This window comes from Lissotriton helveticus, chromosome 7 (assembly GCF_964261635.1).
Source record: "Lissotriton helveticus chromosome 7, aLisHel1.1, whole genome shotgun sequence".
Taxonomy (NCBI): Eukaryota; Metazoa; Chordata; class Amphibia; order Caudata; family Salamandridae; genus Lissotriton; species Lissotriton helveticus.
Genome location: NC_136068.1, coordinates 54,792,095 through 54,815,670, shown reverse-complemented (window position 1 = coordinate 54,815,670; position 23,576 = coordinate 54,792,095). Strand labels below are relative to the sequence as shown.

The window sequence follows — 23,576 nt, the reverse complement described above, 5'->3', positions numbered from 1 at the left end:
GAGGGTCCGGGGTGCTCCTCTTTTGGAAGGGAGCAAGGGCCAGCCTGGAGCAACCAGACCAGCAGCAGAAATGTCGTCGGGCGTCGTTCAGAAGGCCACAAGCCAGCGGGCTAGTAGCCAAACAACGCGGTGAGCAGCAAAAAGCAGAAGGGCCCCACGCAGATCGTGGAGATGCTGGGAGGCTGCACTTCGGTGCTGGAGCTGCTCAGGGTCGGGGCTTCTCGGACCCCAAAGCACTCACCAGGAAATTATTCGGCGGGCTTGCTGGAAAGAAGTCGTGCAGTCTTGAAGATGGCCGGTCCCTCGAGGTCTCGTCACACCCACGAATCTCAGCGTGGCTGATGATGCAGGTAGAGGTCAGAGGTGCCAGGGAAGCCGGTTCTCGTCGAGCTGGGCAGTCTTGATCCGGAGGAGAGACTTGCAGCAGACCGCAGTGTTCTTAAGATGGTGCCTGCGGATGCAGGGTGACTACTCCTTAGTCACAAGGGAGAAATCTTAGGAAGAAGTCTTGAGTTCCTTTCGTGGAAAGTAGTTTCAGGATTCAAAGATGATCTAATTTGGAAGGGGGCCAGTTCCTACCTTTATCCTGTAAAAAGGGGCTGGCACGCGACTAAGTCCTGCCCTAGGGGTGGGACTAGGAGGGGGGTGGTTACACCCACTTCCCTGGCGGGCTTTTCCCCAGCACAGGGTCTGGAGTGACCCTGGAACTGGTTCCAGCCAGCCTATGCACAGTGAGCACCGGGGTGCCACGTGCAGTCACCTTCCTCTAAAGCCCTGCCTACCTACAATACACAAAACCCTGTCTGGGACGGTGCTGGCACCGCCCCTGGCAGGAAACCCTTTGTCCTTATCTCCTGCTCTGGGAGGACTCCCAGCAGCAGGAGGGCAGACTTGTGTCTCGGTGGCAGCATCCATTTTGTGGAGCTGAGGCTCTGTTTGACTTTAACCGGGGTTAGGGGTTACATACATGTCGTGTCCCTCTAGAAGGGTGGAATGCTAACCCCGTCGCCAGAATTGGCGAGGGGTTAGTATTCCAATTCGTATGACACCTTACTCGACATGTTTTGATAAAGCGATACCAGAGTTGGCATATAACCGCGAGGATTATAATGCACTTAAGAGTATATGGTATGCGATATCATGGAAACGGCTAAGGGATGGATCCCGAAAGCCGCAGACAGGCTCAGCTCATGCCAGAGCACCATCTCACACGATTCCAAGCACTCTGCCTTCAGGATTGTTAAGGCCTGCCATAGGAGTGACTGATAGGAGATCTGTGTGTCCATTTTTAGGGTTAGATATAGGTATACTATATCTAAAGCAAAGGGTGAGTACACCACCTTGCCCCAGCTGTCGTGCAGCCAGTTGTGTCAGTTTAGTTAGTCAGCCCAGGGGTGGCATAATACATGCTTCAGCCCCTGGGAGACTTCTGGGTACACCTCAGCCCTGAGTACAGGGACTTGGAGAGGGCCCAGTGCCAATTCAGTACCTGAGTACAATTTGGATAGAGAGAACAGCTAGGCTGTGGGTCTGATTAGCAGGCCCACAGCCAGGGAAAGTCGTAAACCAGTGCAGCAAAAAGCAAAAATCTGGGTGATCATAGGATTGCAGACCCTACTCTCCTACATGACCCCCCCCCAAACTTTGGGACAATAAACTAACCTTGACCAGGTGAGTCTTCTTGCTCTAAGTGGAAATACCTGGAGAGCCCATCAGCATTGCTGTGATCAGTACCAGGTCTATGCTCCACTGTAAAATCCATCCCCTGGAGGGAAATGGACCACCTAAGCAGTTTGGGGTTTTCACCCTTCATCTGATTTAGCCACAAGAGGGGCTTATGGTCTGTCTGAATGGTGAAGTGAGTGCCAAACAAGTAGGCCCTCAGCTTCTTCAGGGCCCAGACCACAGCAAAGGCCTCCCTCTCAATAGCTGACCAATTTTTCTCTCTGGGTGTCAACCTCCTACTAATGAAAGCAATAGGCTGATCATTACCGTCAAAATTCAGTTGAGACAGAACAGCCCCCACACCCAACTCAGAAGCATCTGTTTGGACAATGAATGGCTTGGAGTAATCTGGACTCTTTAGGATAGGTGCTGTGCACATGGCCTGCTTTAGGTCATTGAATGCTTTCTGACAGCTTGCTGTCCACTGAACTTTCTTTGGCATCTTTTTGCTTGTCAGGTCATTAAGAGGGGTCACTATGGACCCATAATTTCTGACAAACTTCCTATAGTACCCAGTCAGGCCCAAGAAAGCTCGAACCTGAGTCTGGGTGATTGGAGGAGTCCAGTCCTTGATGGCCTGTATCTTACTCTCCAGTGGCTGAACCTGGCCTCCACCTACAAGGTGGCCCAGGTATACAACCTGTGTCTGCCCTATCTGGCACTTTGTGGCCTTGATAGTGAGGCCTGCCTTTTGCAGGGCCTCTAACACTTTCCTCAGGTGGACCAGGTGATCCTCCCAGGTGGAGCTAAAGACAGCAATATCATCAAGATAAGCTGCACAGAAGTCATCCAGCCCAGTGAGGACTTGATTCACCAACCTTTGGAAGGTGGCAGGTGCATTTTTCAGTCCAAAGGGCATTACCACAAATTGATAATGCCCTCCAGGGGTAGAAAATGCTGTCTTGGGTTTGGCCTCCTCAGCTAACCTGATTTGCCAATACCCAGCTGTCAAATCAAATGTACTTAAGAAGTTGGCAGAAGCCAATTTATCTATAAGTTCATCTGCTCTTGGTATTGGGTGGGCATCAGTCTTAGTGACTGCATTGAGGCCTCTGTAGTCTACGCAAAACCTCATCTCTCTCTTACCACCCTGGGTGTGAGGCTTTGGCACTAGAACTACTGGGCTAGCCCAAGGGCTATCTGAGGGCTCAATGACTCCCAGCTCCAACATTTTCTGCACTTCAGTTTTGATGCAGTCTCTAACATGATCAGGCTGTCTGTAGATTTTACTCTTGACAGGCAGACTGTCTCCAGTGTCAACATCATGGGTACACCAATCAGTTTGGCTGGGTGTCAGAGAGAACACATGTCTGTAGGATTGCAGAACTTGCCTGCAATCCTGTTGCTGATGTTCAGTGAGGCTGCCACAAAAGACAACACCATCAACTGATCCATCATCAGGATTCTGAGTGAGCAGGTCTGGGAGAGGGTCACTCTCTTCCTCCTGTCCCTCATCTGTGGCCATGAGCAAGCTCATGTCCTTCCTGTCAACATATGCCTTGAGCCTGTTAACATGGAACACTCTGAGAGGGCTCCTGGGAGTTCCAAGGTCCACCAAGTAGGTAACCTCTCCCTTCTGCTCAATGATGGTGTGGGGCCCAGACCATTTGTCTTTCAGAGCTGCTGGGGCCACTGGCTCCAGCACCCACACCTTCTGTCCTGGCTGGTACACAGTCAGAACAGCCTTTTGGTCATGCCAAGCTTTTTGAAGTTCTTGGCTGGCCTCAAGGTTTTTGGATGCCTTTTCCATATACTCAGCCATCCTGGAGCGGAGACCAAGTACATAGTCCACTATGTTGGTTGCAGGCTTTTTGAGAGGTCTCTCCCATCCTTCCTTCACCAAACACAGGGGTCCTCTTACAGGATGCCCATACAGAAGCTCAAAAGGGCTGTAGCCAACCCCCTTCTGTGGGACCTCTCTGTAAGCAAACAAGAGGCAGGGGATCAGGACATCCCATCTTCTCCTAAGAGTTTCAGGTAGCCCATGAATCATCCCTTTGAGGGTCCTGTTGAATCTCTCAACAAGCCCATTGCATTGTGGGTGGTAGGGTGTGGTGAACTTGTAGTTCACACCACACTCCTTCCACATTGCAGTCAGATATCCTGACATGAAGTTTGTACCTCTGTCAGAAACGACCTCCTTAGGGAAACCCACTCTGGAGAACACTCCAACTAGGGCTCTTGCCACTACAGGTGCTGTAGTGGTCCTAAGGGGAATAGCTTCAGGATACCTGGTGGCATGATCCACTACCACCAGTTTAAACTTGTGCCCTGATGCTGTCTGGGGTTCCATTGGACCAACAATGTCAATCCCCACTCTTTCAAAGGGAACCCCCACCACAGGTAGTGGTATGAGGGGGGCCTTTGTTGTGCCACCTGACTTACCACTGGCTTGGCAAGTGACACAGGAGCGACAAAACTCCTTGGTATTCTCATTCATATGGGGCCAGTGAAAGTGTGAGACAAGCCTGTCCCAAGTCTTTGTCTGACCTAAATGACCTGCAAGGGGAATTTCATGGGCCAAGGTGAGAAGGAAACCTCTCAGAGACAAGGGGATGACCAGCCTCCTGGTTGCACCAGGCTTGGGGTCTCTTGACTCAGAGTACAGGAGTCCATCTTCCCAGTATACCCTGTGGGCACCTGTGGCATTCCCTGCAGCCTCAGCAGCAGCCTGCTGTCTGAGGGGTTCAAGGGAAGGGCAGCTCAACTGTTCCTTCCCCAGGTCTGCTCTGGAGGGTCCCCCTGAGCCCAGAAACTCAACTTGATCAAGTTCAAGCTCTTTAGGCTCAGTTTCCCTCAGTTCTCTCAGATCAGCCTCCTCAGAGACTTGATCCTCAACCTGGGGTAAGGGGGAAGGCAAAGCCTTACCCTTACTGCTCTTCTTCTTGGAAGGTGTCTGGTCCATCATTTCAGGATCCAGCACCTGTTCAGTGGGGCATTTTCTGGCCTGTGACCTAGTCACAGCAAGCACATGTGCTGGCAAGCCTAACATTTCCATGTGAGTCCTCTGCTCCACTTCTGACCATTGTGATGACTCCAAATCATTGCCCAACAAACAATCAACTGGGAGGTCTGAACTGACTACAACTTTCTTTTGTCCCTTCACTCCACCCCAGGAGAAAGCCACAATTGCCACACTATGACTAGTAGTGACATTGCTGGCATTGGTCACCAGGAAATCAGTACCTGGCATGATCTGTCCAGGGTCCACAAAGTTAGGTGTCACCATGGTGACACTGGCACAAGTGTCCCTATAGGCCTGAGCCATTTTGCCATTAATCAAAGGTGTCTGCCTGTATTTGCCCAAAGTATTGGGACTTATTTCAGGGGACATATCCATATCCCCTGTACAGACAAGGACAGCCTGAGTGAGTGTGCCAACTAAGTTGTCAGACCCCTCAGTACCCAAGGTTAACCCAACTAATGCCTTGGGAGGTGCACTACCACTACTGACTGTACTAGGGGGTGCAGTTGCCTTAGGGGCTGTAGTGGCAGGAGTTTGTCCTCCTCTTTTGGTGCACTCACTAAACCAGTGAGATTTACTTTTACAGTACTGGCACCACCTTTTTGACTGGCCTTCTTGAGTCTTCTTCTTCTGGGAAGCCTGACCCCCACCCTCTTTGGTTTGTTGGGGACCTGGTGAAGACTTCTGGTCATTTTGCTCATTCTTAACATTACCCTTCTGGTCTGCTTTCTTCTGACCACCCTGGTTCTGGTTCTGGTTCTGCTTGATCCTTGTCCTGACCCATTTGTCTGCCTTCTTTCCCAATTCTTGGGGAGAGGTCAGATCTGAATCAACAAGGTGCTGGTGCAACAACTGGTTCTGACAATTGTTTAAAATTTGTTCTCTCATCATTAGATTATACAATCCTGTGTAATCTGTAACCTTGCTACCCAGCAACCAGCCCTCCAAAGCCTTAGTGGCACAATCCACAAAGTCAGACCAGTCCTGAGACTGAGTTTTCTGGGTATCTCTGAACAGCAACCTGTACTGCTCAGTGGTTAAACCAAACCCATCAACCAGTGTATTCTTCAGGACCTGGTAATTGTTAGCATCCTCTACTCTTGTAGTGAGGAGCTTATCTCTACCTTTACCATCAAAGGAGAGCCACAGTATAGCTGCCCACTGACTCTGGGGAATGCACTGCACAGTGCAGGCCCTCTCCAGAGCAGCCATCCATTTCTGGATATCATCCCCTTGCTTAAAGGGGGGCACTATTTTAGTCAGGTGTTTAGTATCTAAACCCTTCTCTCTATCTCTTGGGAGATTGCTGCCACCAGTGGGAGCTAGCCCACTCATCTGCTGCTCTCTAGCAAAGGCAAGCTTCTCTTTGGCCAGGGCAAGTTCTTCCCTTTCAATCCTCAGTTCAGCTTGTCTCATCCTAGCTTCATGCTCCCTTCTCTGAGGGGAAGTAAATCTCCTCTGTGGAGGATTCCTTCTCCCCTGAGAAGAGGCATTAGAGTGCAGAGATCTATTGGAGTCCCTAGAAAGAGATCTATCTCTCCTAACTCCAAGGTTAGGCCCACTTCGGGTTAGTACTGGGGGTCCCCCAGATCCTAGCCCAAGTAAGTCTAAGTTGGTCCTGGTTAGCCTTCTGACTACCTCAAGACCTTTGTCTACCTCATCCCCAGAGAGTTCCTCCTGATCCTCCTCCTCCTCAACTGCAGTAGCAGTGTTGGGGAGGTCTGGATCCCCAGAGGTTCCCTCTAAGGCTGGCATGTTCTCATGTAACTGAGAAAGCTTTCTGGCATCATATGTCTCTAAGAGACCTATCAGAAAGGGAATGGTGGGGTTAGACCCCTGCTTCAGTTTTCTGGAGACACAGATTTGTCTCATCTCCTGGAAACTGAGAGCTGCATATCTTGAAGTGACCTGTGGAGGGTCAACACTGACCAGGGGAGTCTCAGTAGATTCTCCCTGGGTAGACATGCTTTTCTAGTGAGGTGTAAGTGGTGCACTTACCTACACTATATGTTTGCCTACTGATCCCTTGCTAGAGTTGTAGTTTAGGGTGTGCTAGGCCCTAGGAGCTACACCAGCTGGTTCAGTAGAACTCAGAGTATTCTAAGCTAAGTTATATGTACCTTTAGTACTTATGTGATCTTTCACAAGATATTCTTAGGGCATGTGTGGTAAAACAACAGCAAGCTCAAATCCCAACCGCTGCTCACCAATGTGAGAAGTTGGCCTGATGTGCAGTGTTCACTATTCTAGTGATCACTATATATCAGTCCAAACAACCCTTATTGATGATTGGTTGTAAGTCAACCTTATAGACCAGCTATCCTAGTAGCATGGATACGAGCAGTCTAAGGCTAAGACTCTAGAGGGCGTGTTAAGCCAGCTGTTTTACCATCACATTACCCCTTGAACACCCAGTGAAAGGACACCACACAAGTGTTATGAAAATAAACAGTGTATTTATTAGAATCACAACAACCCTGTACTCTTTATGAGGACAGGGTGCTAGGCACACAACAAAACTCTTACGAAAATACTTAAGTTAGCACGTTATACACAAATGCCCGAGGGGCACGAAAAACCATATATTCTAAAAGTGGAATGCGAAATTACTAGCAGGTAAGTACAGTACTAATAGGCTTTGGAATCGCTAGGACTTGACTATAGAATCGTTAGATTACTTCTAGGAGACCTAGGGGACTCGGGTGCAGAGTGTGCACTCTCACGCGGGATGCGGGACAAAGTCTATGGAGGCTAGTAAAGGCAAAGTTAGTGTTCACGGGCGAACCCGACCTGGTAGGAAGAAAACGACAGTGGATCCTGACCCTAGGATAGTGAGGCTATGCTGGGACACCGAAGTGCCGAAGTTACCTAGCCCAGGGGCTGCAGCTGCATAGGTCTGAAAAGACGTCGGGAATCTCGTTGCCGGACCAGGAGCCTGGAAGAAGGAAGTTGCTGGCAGGCGACCAGTGAAGAAAAGTTCGATGGATCCAAGCCTGGATCAAGGAAGAAGAAACCTGAAAGCAGAGGGGACCAAGTTCTTGAATCACTAGCCAGTGATTAAGTGGGCACCAGGATGGCACCGGGCGAAGTCACCTCGACTTGGTGAGTGGGCGACGCTGGCTCTGCAGATCTCACGGACCAGGAGGCGTTGTCGGCGACCAGGATGGAGAGGCGAGCTGTCCCACGATGGATGAAGCTGTCGGCGTCGAAGTTACCCAGGATTGGGCAACAAGCCTTGGCTAATTCAAGCCCACGCGGTGGACTCAAAATGGCGTCTTGAGTGGACCAGGAGGGTCCGGGGTGCTCCTCTTTTGGAAGGGAGAAAGGGCCAGCCTGGAGCAACCAGACCAGCAGCAGAAATGTCGTCGGGCGTCGTTCAGAAGGCCACAAGCCAGCGGGCTAGTAGCCAAACAACGCGGTGAGCAGCAAAAAGCAGAAGGGCCCCACGCAGATCGTGGAGATGCTGGGAGGCTGCACTTCGGTGCTGGAGCTGCTCAGGGTCGGGGCTTCTCGGACCCCAAAGCACTCACCAGGAAATTATTCGGCGGGCTTGCTGGAAAGAAGTCGTGCAGTCTTGAAGATGGCCGGTCCCTCGAGGTCTCGTCACACCCACGAATCTCAGCGTGACTGATGATGCAGGTAGAGGTCAGAGGTGCCAGGGAAGCCGGTTCTCGTCGAGCTGGGCAGTCTTGATCCGGAGGAGAGACTTGCAGCAGACCGCAGTGTTCTTAAGATGGTGCCTGCGGATGCAGGGTGACTACTCCTTAGTCACAAGGGAGAAATCTTAGGAAGAAGTCTTGAGTTCCTTTCGTGGAAAGTAGTTTCAGGATTCAAAGATGATCTAATTTGGAAGGGGGCCAGTTCCTACCTTTATCCTGTAAAAAGGGGCTGGCACGCGACTAAGTCCTGCCCTAGGGGTGGGACTAGGAGGGGGGTGGTTACACCCACTTCCTTGGCGGGCTTTTCCCCAGCACAGGGTCTGGAGTGACCCTGGAACTGGTTCCAGCCAGCCTATGCACAGTGAGCACCGGGGTGCCACGTGCAGTCACCTTCCTCTAAAGCCCTGCCTACCTACAATACACAAAACCCTGTCTGGGACGGTGCTGGCACCGCCCCTGGCAGGAAACCCTTTGTCCTTATCTCCTGCTCTGGGAGGACTCCCAGCAGCAGGAGGGCAGACTTGTGTCTCGGTGGCAGCATCCATTTTGTGGAGCTGAGGCTCTGTTTGACTTTAACCGGGGTTAGGGGTTACATACATGTCGTGTCCCTCTAGAAGGGTGGAATGCTAACCCCGTCGCCAGAATTGGCGAGGGGTTAGTATTCCAATTCGTATGACACCTTACTCGACATGTTTTGATAAAGCGATACCAGAGTTGGCATATAACCGCGAGGATTATAATGCACTTAAGAGTATATGGTATGCGATATCATGGAAACGGCTAAGGGATGGATCCCGAAAGCCGCAGACAGGCTCAGCTCATGCCAGAGCACCATCTCACACGATTCCAAGCACTCTGCCTTCAGGATTGTTAAGGCCTGCCATAGGAGTGACTGATAGGAGATCTGTGTGTCCATTTTTAGGGTTAGATATAGGTATACTATATCTAAAGCAAAGGGTGAGTACACCACCTTGCCCCAGCTGTCGTGCAGCCAGTTGTGTCAGTTTAGTTAGTCAGCCCAGGGGTGGCATAATACATGCTTCAGCCCCTGGGAGACTTCTGGGTACACCTCAGCCCTGAGTACAGGGACTTGGAGAGGGCCCAGTGCCAATTCAGTACCTGAGTACAATTTGGATAGAGAGAACAGCTAGGCTGTGGGTCTGATTAGCAGGCCCACAGCCAGGGAAAGTCGTAAACCAGTGCAGCAAAAAGCAAAAATCTGGGTGATCATAGGATTGCAGACCCTACTCTCCTACACATGCACACGTCACTTTTCCCTTGTAACACACTGTTTGCTACCTCTTGTATTTTGTTTGCTTTCGATACTTGCACAAGTGACACCATTGCCTAAGTAGCGTTTGTTCTTGTGTTTGAGTGTCCTCCATGTATTGCAGTATTTTACCTCTACTTGTACTTTGTACGCTTTTGTAACCTGCACACATGTCACGTTTTCCTCCTGTAATGGACCGTTTGCTACCTCTTGTATTTTGTTTGCTCTCGATTGTCACTTTTACCTCACGTAATGTAACGTTTGCTTTTGTAATTTGTTCACTTGTAATGTTCTCATGTATCAGTTCTGTTCCTATTGTGAAGCGCTCTGACACCTTCGGGGAAAGTCCGCGCTATATAAAAATGCCTAAATAAATAAATAAATAAATAAATATAGGCTGTTCACCCGGAGGCCTTGTGGAGATGGCTGATTCCTTGCTATACACTGTGGAATTGTGTGACTTGGCAGGTCTGTGGTAGAAGCCTTCAGAGTACCCTAGACACTCCTGTTCACGCTTTCGCAGCACTTTCTTCTATTGTCTCTCCCTCTTTTGGACTGTTTACACCAGTTTTCTGCCTTCATCTTTCTGAAATCCTCCATCTGCAGACCTCACATGTTCCTTCATTAAAATTGGCACATATGCAACCATTTATCTATGTGCTCTGCAGAGAGGCCAAAGACTGGATGTGCAGGTAGTCCTTATACATCTATGAACCAACGCTAGGCACCGTGGGAAATTCACCTCGCCTTCAGCCTCAACTTCAGAGGTTCCAATCGTGCACTAACATAAAAACCCAGCCACGCTGATTTCTTTGTCACGTACCTGCACGCATTCCCTCAGATAGTTGAAGACTGTGGCCTTCAGCGGAAACTCCTCCCCGCGAACGACAGAGTACGGCAGGTGCACGTCCACAAAGTACGGCTGGAAGACCGTAAGGCCAGCACTGGGCGCTATTCCCAAGCCGACGTCCCCCATGCAGAAGGCGTCAGCTTTCCACTCAGTGATGGTGTCTGGGGCGGTCACTTGGACGTCAGTCTTTCCAGTTTCGCTGGTGCCAATACAAAACAAAGAAAGCAGGGTCAAGTCTGGGGCCTGTGACCTTTTCCTTCTCCACCCCTCAACTCTCTGTGGACCCCCTGCCACCCGTGTAAGCCGGGTCTGGTGGCTCCGTGGACTAATGCATCCACTGCAGGGGCCTATGTTCGACCTCATGGTCACAGGTTCCAATACCGGCAGGTCCACTCAGCCTTTCATCCACCTGAGGTCGATAAAATGAGTACCGTTGGGTAACAATAAACATCTGTTGTTCAGCACCGAGACCTATGGGTGAACATGCGCTTTACAAATATATGTTATGTTATGTGACAAGCTTCCAGGGCAGGGGTGTTACAGACACCCCTGCGGCGCTGACGGGCCCCCAGCCTTCTCTACATAAAATGCCCCTCCCAGCATGTCCGTGCAGGGTGTGTCTGTCTAAAGCGCCTGCTCTGTGCAACATACTCTGAGCTGACACAACAGCCCCAGGACTAAAAAGAAACAAACTAATGTATTTGTTTCTCTTCATTCTGAGCCTGCCACTCACCTTAAATGAGTGAGCGGAGAGCACTGCTCCTCTTAGAGGGGAAGAAGAATTCGTACTTGTATAGCGCACTTATACCCTGAGGCGTCTTGGTGCTGTACACATACCACTGTGGAACCCTTCCTGGCTTTTCCCTGTGAAATGCCCACTCCTGGGCACCCCCAAGGTGAAGCCAGGCATCCCAGCGCTGTTGGGGCCGTTGTGGAGATTAAGCAAGCTATTGCCCAGAGTGGGACCCATGATTAGAATAGGCACCGAGGCGAGAATTATCAGGTCCAAGGAAACTGAGCCCAAGACCAGCCGAGGCAGGAATTGAACCCTGGTCCCGGGCCAGACCTCTGCATCAGGGTCTGCTGCTCTAACCATTGAGCCACACTTCTCCAAGTAGCACAGGTATAGCTGGACCAGAGGTAGGGTTGCCACCTACCCCAGAGAAAAATGACAGCTCTTTCTCTTCATGTTTTAATATTCTGCAAAGGCCTGCACATGATTCTCAAGAACTTTATATGAAATAATCTGAATTCATTTTGGCATGGCCTTTCTGTCTTTGTTTACTTACTAAAGTTATCAGTCAAGGGCCATTAGGGCAGCTCGAAATACATTTTAAAGAGTTTTCTTCTTACATCAACTGTTAAAGGTATGTATTGATATGTATTGATAAGGGGGGGGAATAACAGCCAGGACAATAAATGTTAGCAATTGCAAGTGGTTTCCCAATGTTTCTATTAAAGGCTCTGTATAGAACCCCAGAGTCCTTGTTTCCCTTGGGCATGCTTTGAATAATCTGTCAGGCAAAAGTTGAAAGCACCATGCTATACATATAGTTTAAAAACAATTGACTATACACCAATAAAAGCACAACATTAAAAACGAAAGTAAGCAGCTTTACTTAACTATTTTCAAGTGCTTTGTGTATTTGTTTTAAACCAAAGCAGTTTACAAAGCAGATCACCTTTGTGTTTCATATAAAAATTCAATGAATTCAAAATGTAGATACCTATTTCAGGTTGCAGTATTGTAAAGCGGAGATCTCAACCTCTCTCTTGTAAGATGCATCTTTTATGCAACCCAGTACTTGTTATTTTGATTTTCCCATTATAGACAGCACTACAAGTACCAGGATGCATCAACTACTCACACCTGAAATGGAATAATGCATGGTCACTGTGTAGGGTCTAATGGATGATTTCTTGTACACATACATAGAGCGTGAAATCCATTTCCTTCATTGTTTCCACAAAGTATGGGGCTGATTAGGATGGCGGACGGATTGCCACCAACGGCCCGGGGGGCAATCCGTCCGCCATCCTCACTCAAATGACCCCCGCCACATTGGGATGGCTGGGGGGGTCCGTGGCAGACGGGAAGACCGTCCGCCGCTTTTACGCCACGGTCGCCTCGCGACCGTGGCGGAAAAGGTCTAATATGGTGGCGGTGTCTATCAGACACCGCCAGCCATATTAGGATGGGCTTTGGGGAATGCCTTTCCGTGGTGGCAATGTCGCCACGCAAAGGGATACGGTGTTTGCTTTGGGGGCCCGTTGCAGGCCCCCAGGGTGAAGGGGGAGTGGGGGGTGCACATGGTGCGTACCTATGGTACCCCCCTGCGTTTCAAAGTACAACATGGCAGGCACCGCGCGGTGCCTGTCATGTTGTGCTTTGAAACGCACAACATGCATTTTTAGCATTGTGGCGGGCGGTGCTTTCGCCACAGTGGTGGGTGCATCCTAATTCGACGCACGGGACCTCTGCCATTATGGCGGACGGTCCCTTGCCACGACAGGATGGCGGACGGACAAAGTCCTTCCGCCACCCTAATCGGCCCCTATGTTTGGGTTTTCATACTAGAATATCGGGAGTGTTCAGCAGCATTGCAATTTTAGTGTCCAAACTGAAATCCTTCTCTGGTGTATAACAGGGGAGTCTGTTATACCAAAGGAATGTAAATGGGCTTACGAGGTAAGGGACCAAGCACATGATTTTATTGGGCAGTTGATGATAATGCCAGGTGGCTTTAAGGGAATTATTACCGAAAGGGGACTCTGAAAGGCTTTACTGAATTGCAAAATCGGTTTAGTTCATATTAAAGAGCCATTTTGTGGTTGCAAACCCAATAACTTTGTAAATCGCAGGGACTGGGAATCCAAAATGTTTTGTTTTTTAGCTTCTATGTTAGATAAAGACAATTTACATTCAAGTGGTATGTTGCAGTTAAAGATGTAATGTGTTTTAAATTGGACTTTTTTTTCAGTGAAAATGTTACTATACTGTTTTGTGTACCTGAAAACATAATATAATAAATAGAAGATAGGTCTGCAGGTTTCACTGTGGGAAATCCCATATCTAGACTATAATTCATCCCAGAAATATATATTTTTACTCAATTTATTTAATTATAGAGACGTGGTGGGGTCCCATAAGCATATCCTGCATGGGGGCCCTCAAGTAAAGTCACGCCACTGGTCCTGTGAAAATAGCTCTGTCTAAGCCGATGGCCCAAGAAAGACCCACTCTCTGAACTGCAGCCGGGTGCTCCAGGCTTACTGAATGCAAACACTCTCTGAACTGCAGCCGGGTGCTCCAGGTTTACTGAATGCAAACACTCTCTGAACTGCAGCCGGGTGCTCCAGGTTTACTGAATGCAAACACTCTATGAACTGCAGCCGGGTGCTCCAGGTTTACTGAATGCAAACACTCTCTGAACTGCAGCAGGGTGCTCCAGGTTTACTGAATGCAAACGCTCTCTCACCTGCAGCAGGGTGCTCCAGGTTTACTGAATGCAAACACTCTCTGAACTGCAGCAGGGTGCTCCAGGCTTACTCAATGCAAACGCTCTATGAACTGCAGCCGGGTGCTCCAGGTTTACTGAATGCAAACACTCTTTGAACTGCAGCAGGGTGCGCCAGGTTTACTGAACGCAAACACTCTCTGAACTGCAGCAGGGTGCTCCAGGTTTACTGAATGCAAACACTCTCTGAACTGCAGCCGGGTGCTCCAGGTTTACTGAATGCAAACACTCTATGAACTGCAGCCGGGTTCTCCAGGTTTACTGAATGCAAACACTCTCTGAACTGCAGCAGGCTGCTCCAGGTTTACTGAATGCAAACGCTCTCTGAACTGCAGCAGGGTGCTACAGGCTTACTCAATGCAAACGCTCTCTGAACTGCAGCCGGGTTCTCCAGGTTTACTGAATGCAAACACTCTCTGAACTGCAGCAGGCTGCTCCAGGTTTACTGAATGCAAACGCTCTCTGAACTGCAGCAGGGTGCTACAGGCTTACTGAATGCAAACGCTCTCTGAACTGCAGCAGGGTGCTACAGGCTTACTGAATGCAAACGCTCTCTGAACTGCAGCAGGGTGCTCCAGGCTTACTGAATGCAAACGCTCTCTGAACTGCAGCAGGCTGCTCCAGGTTTACTGAATGCAAACGCTCTCTGAACTGCAGCAGGGTGCTACAGGCTTACTGAATGCAAACGCTCTCTGAACTGCAGCAGGGTGCTACAGGCTTACTGAATGCAAACGCTCTCTGAACTGCAGCAGGGTGCTCCAGGCTTACTGAATGCAAACGCTCTCTGAACTGCAGCAGGGTGCTACAGGCTTACTGAATGCAAACGCTCTCTGAACTGCAGCAGGGTGCTACAGGTTTACTGAATGCAAACGCTCTCTGAACTGCAGCAGGGTGCCCCAGGTTTACTGAATGCAAACGCTCTCTGAAATGAAGCAGGGTGCTCCAGGTTTACTGAATGCCAACACTCTCTGAACTGCAGCCGGGTGCTCCAGGTTTACTGAATGCAAACACTCTCTGAACTGCAGCAGGGTGCTCCAGGCTTACTGAATGCAAACACTCTCTGAACTGCAGCCGGGTGCTCCAGGCTAACTGAATGCAAACACTCTCTGAACTGCAGCTGGGTGCTCCAGGCTTACTGAATGCAAACACTCTCTGAACTGCAGCCGGGTGCTCCAGGCTTACTGAATGCAAACACTCTCTGAACTGCAGCCGGGTGCTCCAGGTTTACTGAATGCAAACACTCTCTGAACTGCAGCAGGGTGCTCCAGGTTTACTGAATGCAAACACTCGCTGAACTGCAGCAGGGTGCTCCAGGTTTACTGAATGCAAACACTCTCTGAACTGCAGCAGGGTGCTCCAGGTTTACTGAATGCAAACACTCTCTGAACTGCAGCCGGGTGCTCCAGGTTTACTGAATGCAAACACTCGCTGAACTGCAGCAGGGTGCTCCAGGCTTACTGAATGCAAACACTCTCTGAAATGCGGCCGGGTGCTCCAGGTTTACTGAATGCAAACCCTCTCTGAACTGCAGCCGGGTGCTCCAAGTTTACTGAATGCAAACCCTCTCTGAACTGCAGCCGGGTGCTCCAGGCTTACTGAATGCAAACCCTCTCTGAACTGCAGCCGGGTGCTCCAGGCTTACTGAATGCAAACACTCTCTGAACTGCAGCAGGGTGCTCCAGGTTTACTGAATGCAAACACTCTCTGAACTGCAGCAGGGTGCTCCAGGTTTACTGAATGCAAACACTCTCTGAACTGCAGCAGGGTGCTCCAGGTTTACTGAATGCAAACACTCTTTGAACTGCAGCAGGGTGCTACAGGTTTACTGAATGCAAACGCTCTCTGAACTGCAGCAGGGTGCTACAGGCTTACTGAATGCAAACGCTCTCTGAACTGCAGCAGGGTGCTACAGGCCTACTGAATGCAAACGCTCTCTGAACTGCAGCAGGGTGCTACAGGTTTACTGAATGCAAACGCTCTCTGAACTGCAGCAGGGTGCCCCGGGTTTACTGAATGCAAACGCTCTCTGAACTACAGCAGGGAGCTCCAGGTTTACTGAATGCAAACGCGCTCTCAACTGCAGCAGGGTGCTCCAGGTTTACTGAATGCAAACGCTCTCTGAACTGCAGCAGGGTGCTCCAGGTTTACTGAATGCAAACGCTCTCTGAACTGCAGCCGGGTGCTCCAGGTTTACTGAATGCAAACGCTCTCTGAACTGCAGCCGGGTGCTCCAGGCTTACTGAATACAAACGCTCTCTGAACTGCAGCAGGGTGCTCCAGGTTTACTGAATGCAAACGCTCTCTCAACTACAGCAGGGTGCTCCAGGCTTACTGAATGCAAACACTCTCTGAACTGCAGCAGGGTGCTCCAGGTTTACTGAATGCAAACACTCTCTGAACTGCAGCAGGGTGCTCCAAACGCTCTCTGAACTGCAGCAGGGTGCTACAGGTTTACTGAATGCAAACGCTCTCTGAACTGCAGCAGGGTGCCCCAGGTTTACTGAATGCAAACGCTCTCTGAAATGAAGCAGGGTGCTCCAGGTTTACTGAATGCCAACACTCTCTGAACTGCAGCCGGGTGCTCCAGGTTTACTGAATGCAAACACTCTCTGAACTGCAGCAGGGTGCTCCAGGTTTACTGAATGCAAACACTCTCTGAACTGCAGCAGGGTGCTCCAGGCTTACTGAATGCAAACGCTCTCTGAACTGCAGCCGGGTGCTCCAGGTTTACTGAATGCAAACACTCTCTGAACTGCAGCCGGGTGCTCCAGGTTTCCTGAATGCAAACGCTCTCTGAACTGCAGCAGGGTGCTCCAGGCTTACTGAATGCAAACGCTCTCTGAACTGCAGCCGGGTGCTCCAGGTTTACTGAATGCAAACACTCTCTGACCTGCAGCAGGGTGCTCCAGGTTTACTGAATGCAAACACTCTCTGAACTGCAGCAGGGTGCTCCAGGCTTACTGAATGCAAACACTCTCTGAACTGCAGCCGGGTGCTCCAGGCTAACTGAATGCAAACACTCTCTGAACTGCAGCCGGGTGCTCCAGGCTTACTGAATGCAAACACTCTCTGAACTGCAGCCGGGTGCTCCAGGCTTACTGAATGCAAACACTCTCTGAACTGCAGCCGGGTGCTCCAGGTTTACTGAATGCAAACACTCTCTGAACTGCAGCAGGGTGCTCCAGGTTTACTGAATGCAAACACTCGCTGAACTGCAGCAGGGTGCTCCAGGTTTACTGAATGCAAACACTCTCTGAACTGCAGCAGGGTGCTCCAGGTTTACTGAATGCAAACACTCTCTGAACTGCAGCCGGGTGCTCCAGGTTTACTGAATGCAAACACTCGCTGAACTGCAGCAGGGTGCTCCAGGCTTACTGAATGCAAACACTCTCTGAAATGCGGCCGGGTGCTCCAGGTTTACTGAATGCAAACCCTCTCTGAACTGCAGCCGGGTGCTCCAAGTTTACTGAATGCAAACCCTCTCTGAACTGCAGCCGGGTGCTCCAGGCTTACTGAATGCAAACCCTCTCTGAACTGCAGCCGGGTGCTCCAGGCTTACTGAATGCAAACACTCTCTGAACTGCAGCAGGGTGCTCCAGGTTTACTGAATGCAAACACTCTCTGAACTGCAGCAGGGTGCTCCAGGTTTACTGAATGCAAACACTCTCTGAACTGCAGCAGGGTGCTCCAGGTTTACTGAATGCAAACACTCTTTGAACTGCAGCAGGGTGCTACAGGTTTACTGAATGCAAACGCTCTCTGAACTGCAGCAGGGTGCTACAGGCTTACTGAATGCAAACGCTCTCTGAACTGCAGCAGGGTGCTACAGGCCTACTGAATGCAAACGCTCTCTGAACTGCAGCAGGGTGCTACAGGTTTACTGAATGCAAACGCTCTCTGAACTGCAGCAGGGTGCCCCGGGTTTACTGAATGCAAACGCTCTCTGAACTACAGCAGGGAGCTCCAGGTTTACTGAATGCAAACGCGCTCTCAACTGCAGCAGGGTGCTCCAGGTTTACTGAATGCAAACGCTCTCTGAACTGCAGCAGGGTGCTCCAGGTTTACTGAATGCAAACGCTCTCTGAACTGCAGCCGGGTGCTCCAGGTTTACTGAATGCAAACGCTCTCTGAACTGCAGCCGGGTGCTCCAGGCTTACTGAATACAAACGCTCTCTGAACTGCAGCAGGGTGCTCCAGGTTTACTGAATGCAAACGCTCTCTCAACTACAGCAGGGTGCTCCAGGCTTACTGAATGCAAACACTCTCTGAACTGCAGCAGGGTGCTCCAGGTTTACTGAATGCAAACACTCTCTGAACTGCAGCAGGGTGCTCCAAACACTCTCTGAACTGCAGCAGGGTGCTCCAGGTTTACTGAATGCAAACACTCTCTGAACTGCAGCAGGGTGCTCCAGGTGTACTGAATGCAAACACTCTCTGAACTGCAGCAGGGTGCTCCAGGCTTACTGAATGCAAACACTCTCTGAACTGCAGCCGGGTGCTCCAGGCTTACTGAATGCAAACACTCTCTGAACTGCAGCAGGGTGCTCCAGGCTTACTGAATGCAAACACTCTCTGAACTGCAGCAGGGTGCTCCAGGTTTACTGAATGCAAACACTCTCTGAACTGCAGCAGGGTGCTCCAGGCTTACTGAATGCAAAAACTCCCTGAACTGCAGCAGGGTGCTACAGGCTTACTGAATGCAAACACTCTCTGAACTGCAGCAGGGTGCTACAGGTTTACTGAATGCAAACACTCTCTGAACTGCAGCAGGGTGCCCTAGGTTTACTGAATGCAAACGCTCTCTGAACTGCAGCAGGGTGCTCCAGGCTTACTGAATGCAAACACTCTCTGAACTGCAGCAGGGCGCTCCAGGCTTACTGAATGCAAACACTCTCTGAACTGCAGCAGGGTGCTCCTGGTTTACTGAATGCAAACACTCTCTGAACTGCAGCAGGGTGCTCCAGGTTTACTGAAGGCAAACACTCTCTGAACTGCAGCAGGGTGCTCCAGGCTTACTGAAGGAAAACACTCTCTGAACTGCAGCAGGGTGCTCCAGGTTTACTGAATGCAAACGCTCTCTCAACTGCAGCAGGGTGCTCCAGGTTTACTGAATGCAAATGCTCTCTGAACTGCAGCAGGGTGCTCCAGGTTTACTGAATGCAAACGCTCTCTGAACTGCAGCCGGGTGCTCCAGGTTTACTGAATGCAAACGCTCTCTGAACTGCTGCAGGGTGCTCCAGGCTTACTGAATGCAAACGCTCTCTGAACTGCAGCCGGGTGCTCCAGGTTTACTGAATGCAAACACTCTCTGAACTTCAGCAGGTTGCTCCAGGCTTACTGAATGCAAACACTCTCTGAACTGCAGCCGGGTGCTCCAGGTTTACTGAATGCAAACACTCTCTGAAATGCAGCAGGGTGCTCCAGGTTTACTGAATGCAAACGCTCTCTGAACTGCAGCAGGGTGCTCCAGGTTTACTGAATGCAAACGCTCTCTGAACTGCAGCCGGGTGCTCCAGGTTTACTGAATGGAAACGCTCTCTGAACTGCAGCAGGGTGCTCCAGGCTTACTGAACACAAACGCTCTCTGAACTGCAGCAGGGTGCTCCAGGTTTACTGAATGCAAACGCTCTCTCAACTGCAGCAGGGTGCTCCAGGTTTACTGAATGCAAACGCTCTCTGAACTGCTGCAGGGTGCTCCAGGCTTACTGAATGCAAACACTCTCTGAACTGCAGCAGGGTGCTCCAGGCTTACTGAATGCAAACACTCTCTGAACTGCAGCAGGGTGCTCCAGGCTTACTGAATGCAAACACTCTCTGAACTGCAGCAGGGTGCTCCAAACACTCTCTGAACTGCAGCAGGGTGCTCCAGGTTTACTGAATGCAAACACCCTCTGAACTGCAGCAGGGTGCTCCAGGTTTACTGAATGCAAACACTCTCTGAACTGCAGCAGGGTGCTCCAGATTTACTGAATGCAAACACTCTCTGAACTGCAGCCGGGTGCTCCAGGTTTACTGAATGCAAACACTCTCTGAACTGCAGCCAGCTGCTCCAGGCTTACTGAATGCAAACACTCTCTGAACTGCAGCAGGGTGCTCCAGGCTTACTGAATGCAAACACTCTCTGAACTGCAGCCGGGTGCTCCAGGTTTACTGAATGCCAACACTCTCTGAACTGCAGACGGGTGCTCCAGGCTTACTGAATGCAAACACTCTCTGAACTGCAGCCGGGTGCTCCAGGTTTACTGAATGCAAACACTCTCTGAACTGCAGCAGGGTGCTCCAGGTTTACTGAATGCAAACACTCTCTGAACTGCAGCAGGGTGCTCCAGGCTTACTGAATGCAAACGCTCTCTGAACTGCAGCCGGGTGCTCCAGGTTTACTGAATGCAAACACTCTCTGAACTGCAGCAGGGTTCCCCAGGTTTACTGAATGCAAACACTCTCTGAACTGCAGCCGGGTGCTCCAGGCTTACAGAATGCAAACACTCTCTGAACTGCAGCAGGTTGCTCCAGGCTCACTGAATGCAAACACTCCCTGAACTGCAGCAGGGTGCTACAGGCTTACTGAATGCAAACACTCTCTGAACTGCAGCAGGGTGCTCCAGGTTTACTGAATGCAAACATTCTCTGAACTGCAGCAGGGTGCTCCAGGCTTACTGAATGCAAACGCTCTCTGAACTGCAGCCGGGTGCTCCAGGTTTACTGAATGCAAACACTCTCTGAACTGCAGCAGGGTTCCCCAGGTTTACTGAATGCAAACACTCTCTGAACTGCAGCCGGGTGCTCCAGGTTTACTGAATGCAAACACTCTCTGAACTGCAGCAGGGTGCTCCAGGTTTACTGAATGCAAACACTCTCTGAACTGCAGCAGGGTTCCCCAGGCTTACTGAATGCAAACGCTCTCTGAACTGCAGCCGGGTGCTCCAGGTTTACTGAATGCAAACGCTCTCTGAACTGCAGCAGGGTGCTACAGGCCTACTGAATGCAAACACTCTCTGAACTGCAGCAGGGTGCTCCAAACACTCTCTGAACTGCAGCAGGGTGCTCCAGGTTTACTGAATGCAAACGCTCTCTGAACTGCAGCCGGGTGCTCCAGGTTTACTGAATGCAAACGCTCTCTGAACTGCAGCCGGGTGCTCCAGGCTTACTGAATACAAACGCTCTCTGAACTGCAGCAGGGTGCTCCAGATTTACTGAATGCAAACACTCTCTGAACTGCAGCAGGGTGCTCCAGGCTTACTGAATGCAAACGCTCTCTGAACTGCAGCCGGGTGCTCCAGGTTTACTGAATGCAAACACTCTCTGAACTGCAGCAGGGTTCCCCAGGTTTACTGAATGCAAACGCTCTCTGAACTGCAGCCGGGTGCTCCAGGTTTACTGAATGCAAACGCTCTCTGAACTGCAGCCGGGTGCTCCAGGCTTACTGAATACAAACGCTCTCTGAACTGCAGCAGGGTGCTCCAGGTTTACTGAATGCAAACGCTCTCTCAACTGCAGCCGGGTGCTCCAGGCTTACTGAATGCAAACACTCTCTGAACTGCAGCAGGTTGCTCCAGGCTCACTGAATGCAAACACTCCCTGAACTGCAGCAGGGTGCTCCAGGCTTACTGAATGCAAATACTCTCTGAACTGCAGCAGGGTGCTCCAGGCTTACTGAATGCAAACGCTCTCTGAACTGCAGCCGGGTGCTCCAGGTTTACTGAATGCAAACACTCTCTGAACTGCAGCAGGGTTCCCCAGGTTTACTGAATGCAAACACTCTCTGAACTGCAGCAGGTTGCTCCAGGCTCACTGAATGCAAACACTCCCTGAACTGCAGGAGGGTGCTACAGGCTTACTGAATGCAAACACTCTCTGAACTGCAGCAGGTTGCTCCAGGCTCACTGAATGCAAACACTCCCTGAACTGCAGCAGGGTGCTCCAGGCTTACTGAATGCAAACACTCTCTGAACTGCAGCAGGGTGCTCCAGGCTTACTGAATGCAAACACTCTCTGAACTGCAGCAGGGTGCTCAAGGTTTACTGAATGCAAACACTCTCTGAACTGCAGCAGGGTGCTCCAGGCATACTGAATGCAAACCCTTACTGAACTGCAGCAGGGTGCTCCAGGCTTACTGAATGCAAACACTCTCTGAACTGCAGCCGGGTGCTCCAGGTTTACTGAATGCAAACACTCTCTGAACTGCAGCCGGGTGCTCCAGGCTTACTGAATGCAAACACTCTCTGAACTGCAGCCGGGTGCTCCAGGTTTACTGAATGCAAACACTCTCTGAACTGCAGCAGGGTGCTCCAGGTTTACTGAATGCAAACACTCTCTGAACTGCAGCAGGGTGCTCCAGGCTTACTGAATGCAAACGCTCTCTGAACTGCAGCCGGGTGCTCCAGGTTTACTGAATGCAAACACTCTCTGAACTGCAGCAGGGTTCCCCAGGGTTACTGAATGCAAACACTCTCTGAACTGCAGCCGGGTGCTCCAGGCTTACTGAATGCAAACACTCTCTGAACTGCAGCAGGTTGCTCCAGGCTCACTGAATGCAAACACTCCCTGAACTGCAGCAGGGTGCTCCAGGCTTACTGAATGCAAACACTCTCTGAACTGCAGCAGGTTGCTCCAGGCTCACTGAATGCAAACACTCCCTGAACTGCAGCAGGGTGCTCCAGGCTTACTGAATGCAAACACTCTCTGAACTGCAGCAGGGTGCTCCAGGCTTACTGAATGCAAAGACTCTCTGAACTGCAGCAGGGTGCTCCAGATTTACTGAATGCAAACACTCTCTGAAATGCAGCAGGGTGCTCCAGGTTTACTGAATGCAAACACTCTTTGAACTGCAGCAGGGTGCTACAGGTTTACTGAATGCAAACGCTCTCTGAACTGCAGCAGGGTGCTACAGGCTTACTGAATGCAAACGCTCTCTGAACTGCAGCAGGGTGCTACAGGCCTACTGAATGCAAACGCTCTCTGAACTGCAGCAGGGTGCTACAGGTTTACTGAATGCAAACGCTCTCTGAACTGCAGCAGGGTGCCCCAGGTTTACTGAATGCAAACTCTCTCTTAACTGCAGCAGGGAGCTCCAGGTTTACTGAATGCAAACGCTCTCTCAACTGCAGCAGGGTGCTCCAGGTTTACTGAATGCAAACGCTCTCTGAACTGCAGCAGGGTGCTCCAGGTTTACTGAATGCAAACGCTCTCTGAACTGCAGCCGGGTGCTCCAGGTTTACTGAATGCAAACGCTCTCTGAACTGCAGCCGGGTGCTCCAGGCTTACTGAATACAAACGCTCTCTGAACTGCAGCAGGGTGCTCCAGGTTTACTGAATGCAAACGCTCTCTCAACTGCAGCAGGGTGCTCCAGGCTTACTGAATGCAAACACTCTCTGAACTGCAGCAGGGTGCTCCAGGTTTACTGAATGCAAACACTCTCTGAACTGCAGCAGGGTGCTCCAAACACTCTCTGAACTGCAGCATGGTGCTCCAGGTTTACTGAATGCAAACACTCTCTGAACTGCAGCAGGGTGCTCCAGGTTTACTGAATGCAAACACTCTCTGAACTGCAGCAGGGTGCTCCAGGCTTACTGAATGCAAACACTCTCT

At 50.6% G+C, this 23,576-nt stretch overlaps 1 protein-coding gene across 1 annotated transcript in view; it reads right to left on the bottom strand.

Moving 5' to 3' along the window:
• Positions 1-23,576, bottom strand: part of LOC144768022 (alpha-2-macroglobulin-like protein 1) — a 409,313-nt gene that overhangs the window by 130,795 nt on the left and 254,942 nt on the right. The window contains exon 19 of the mRNA XM_078651420.1: positions 10,443-10,668. Within this exon, the coding sequence (XP_078507546.1) occupies positions 10,443-10,668 (226 nt within the window). The remainder of the gene's footprint in view (positions 1-10,442; positions 10,669-23,576) is intronic.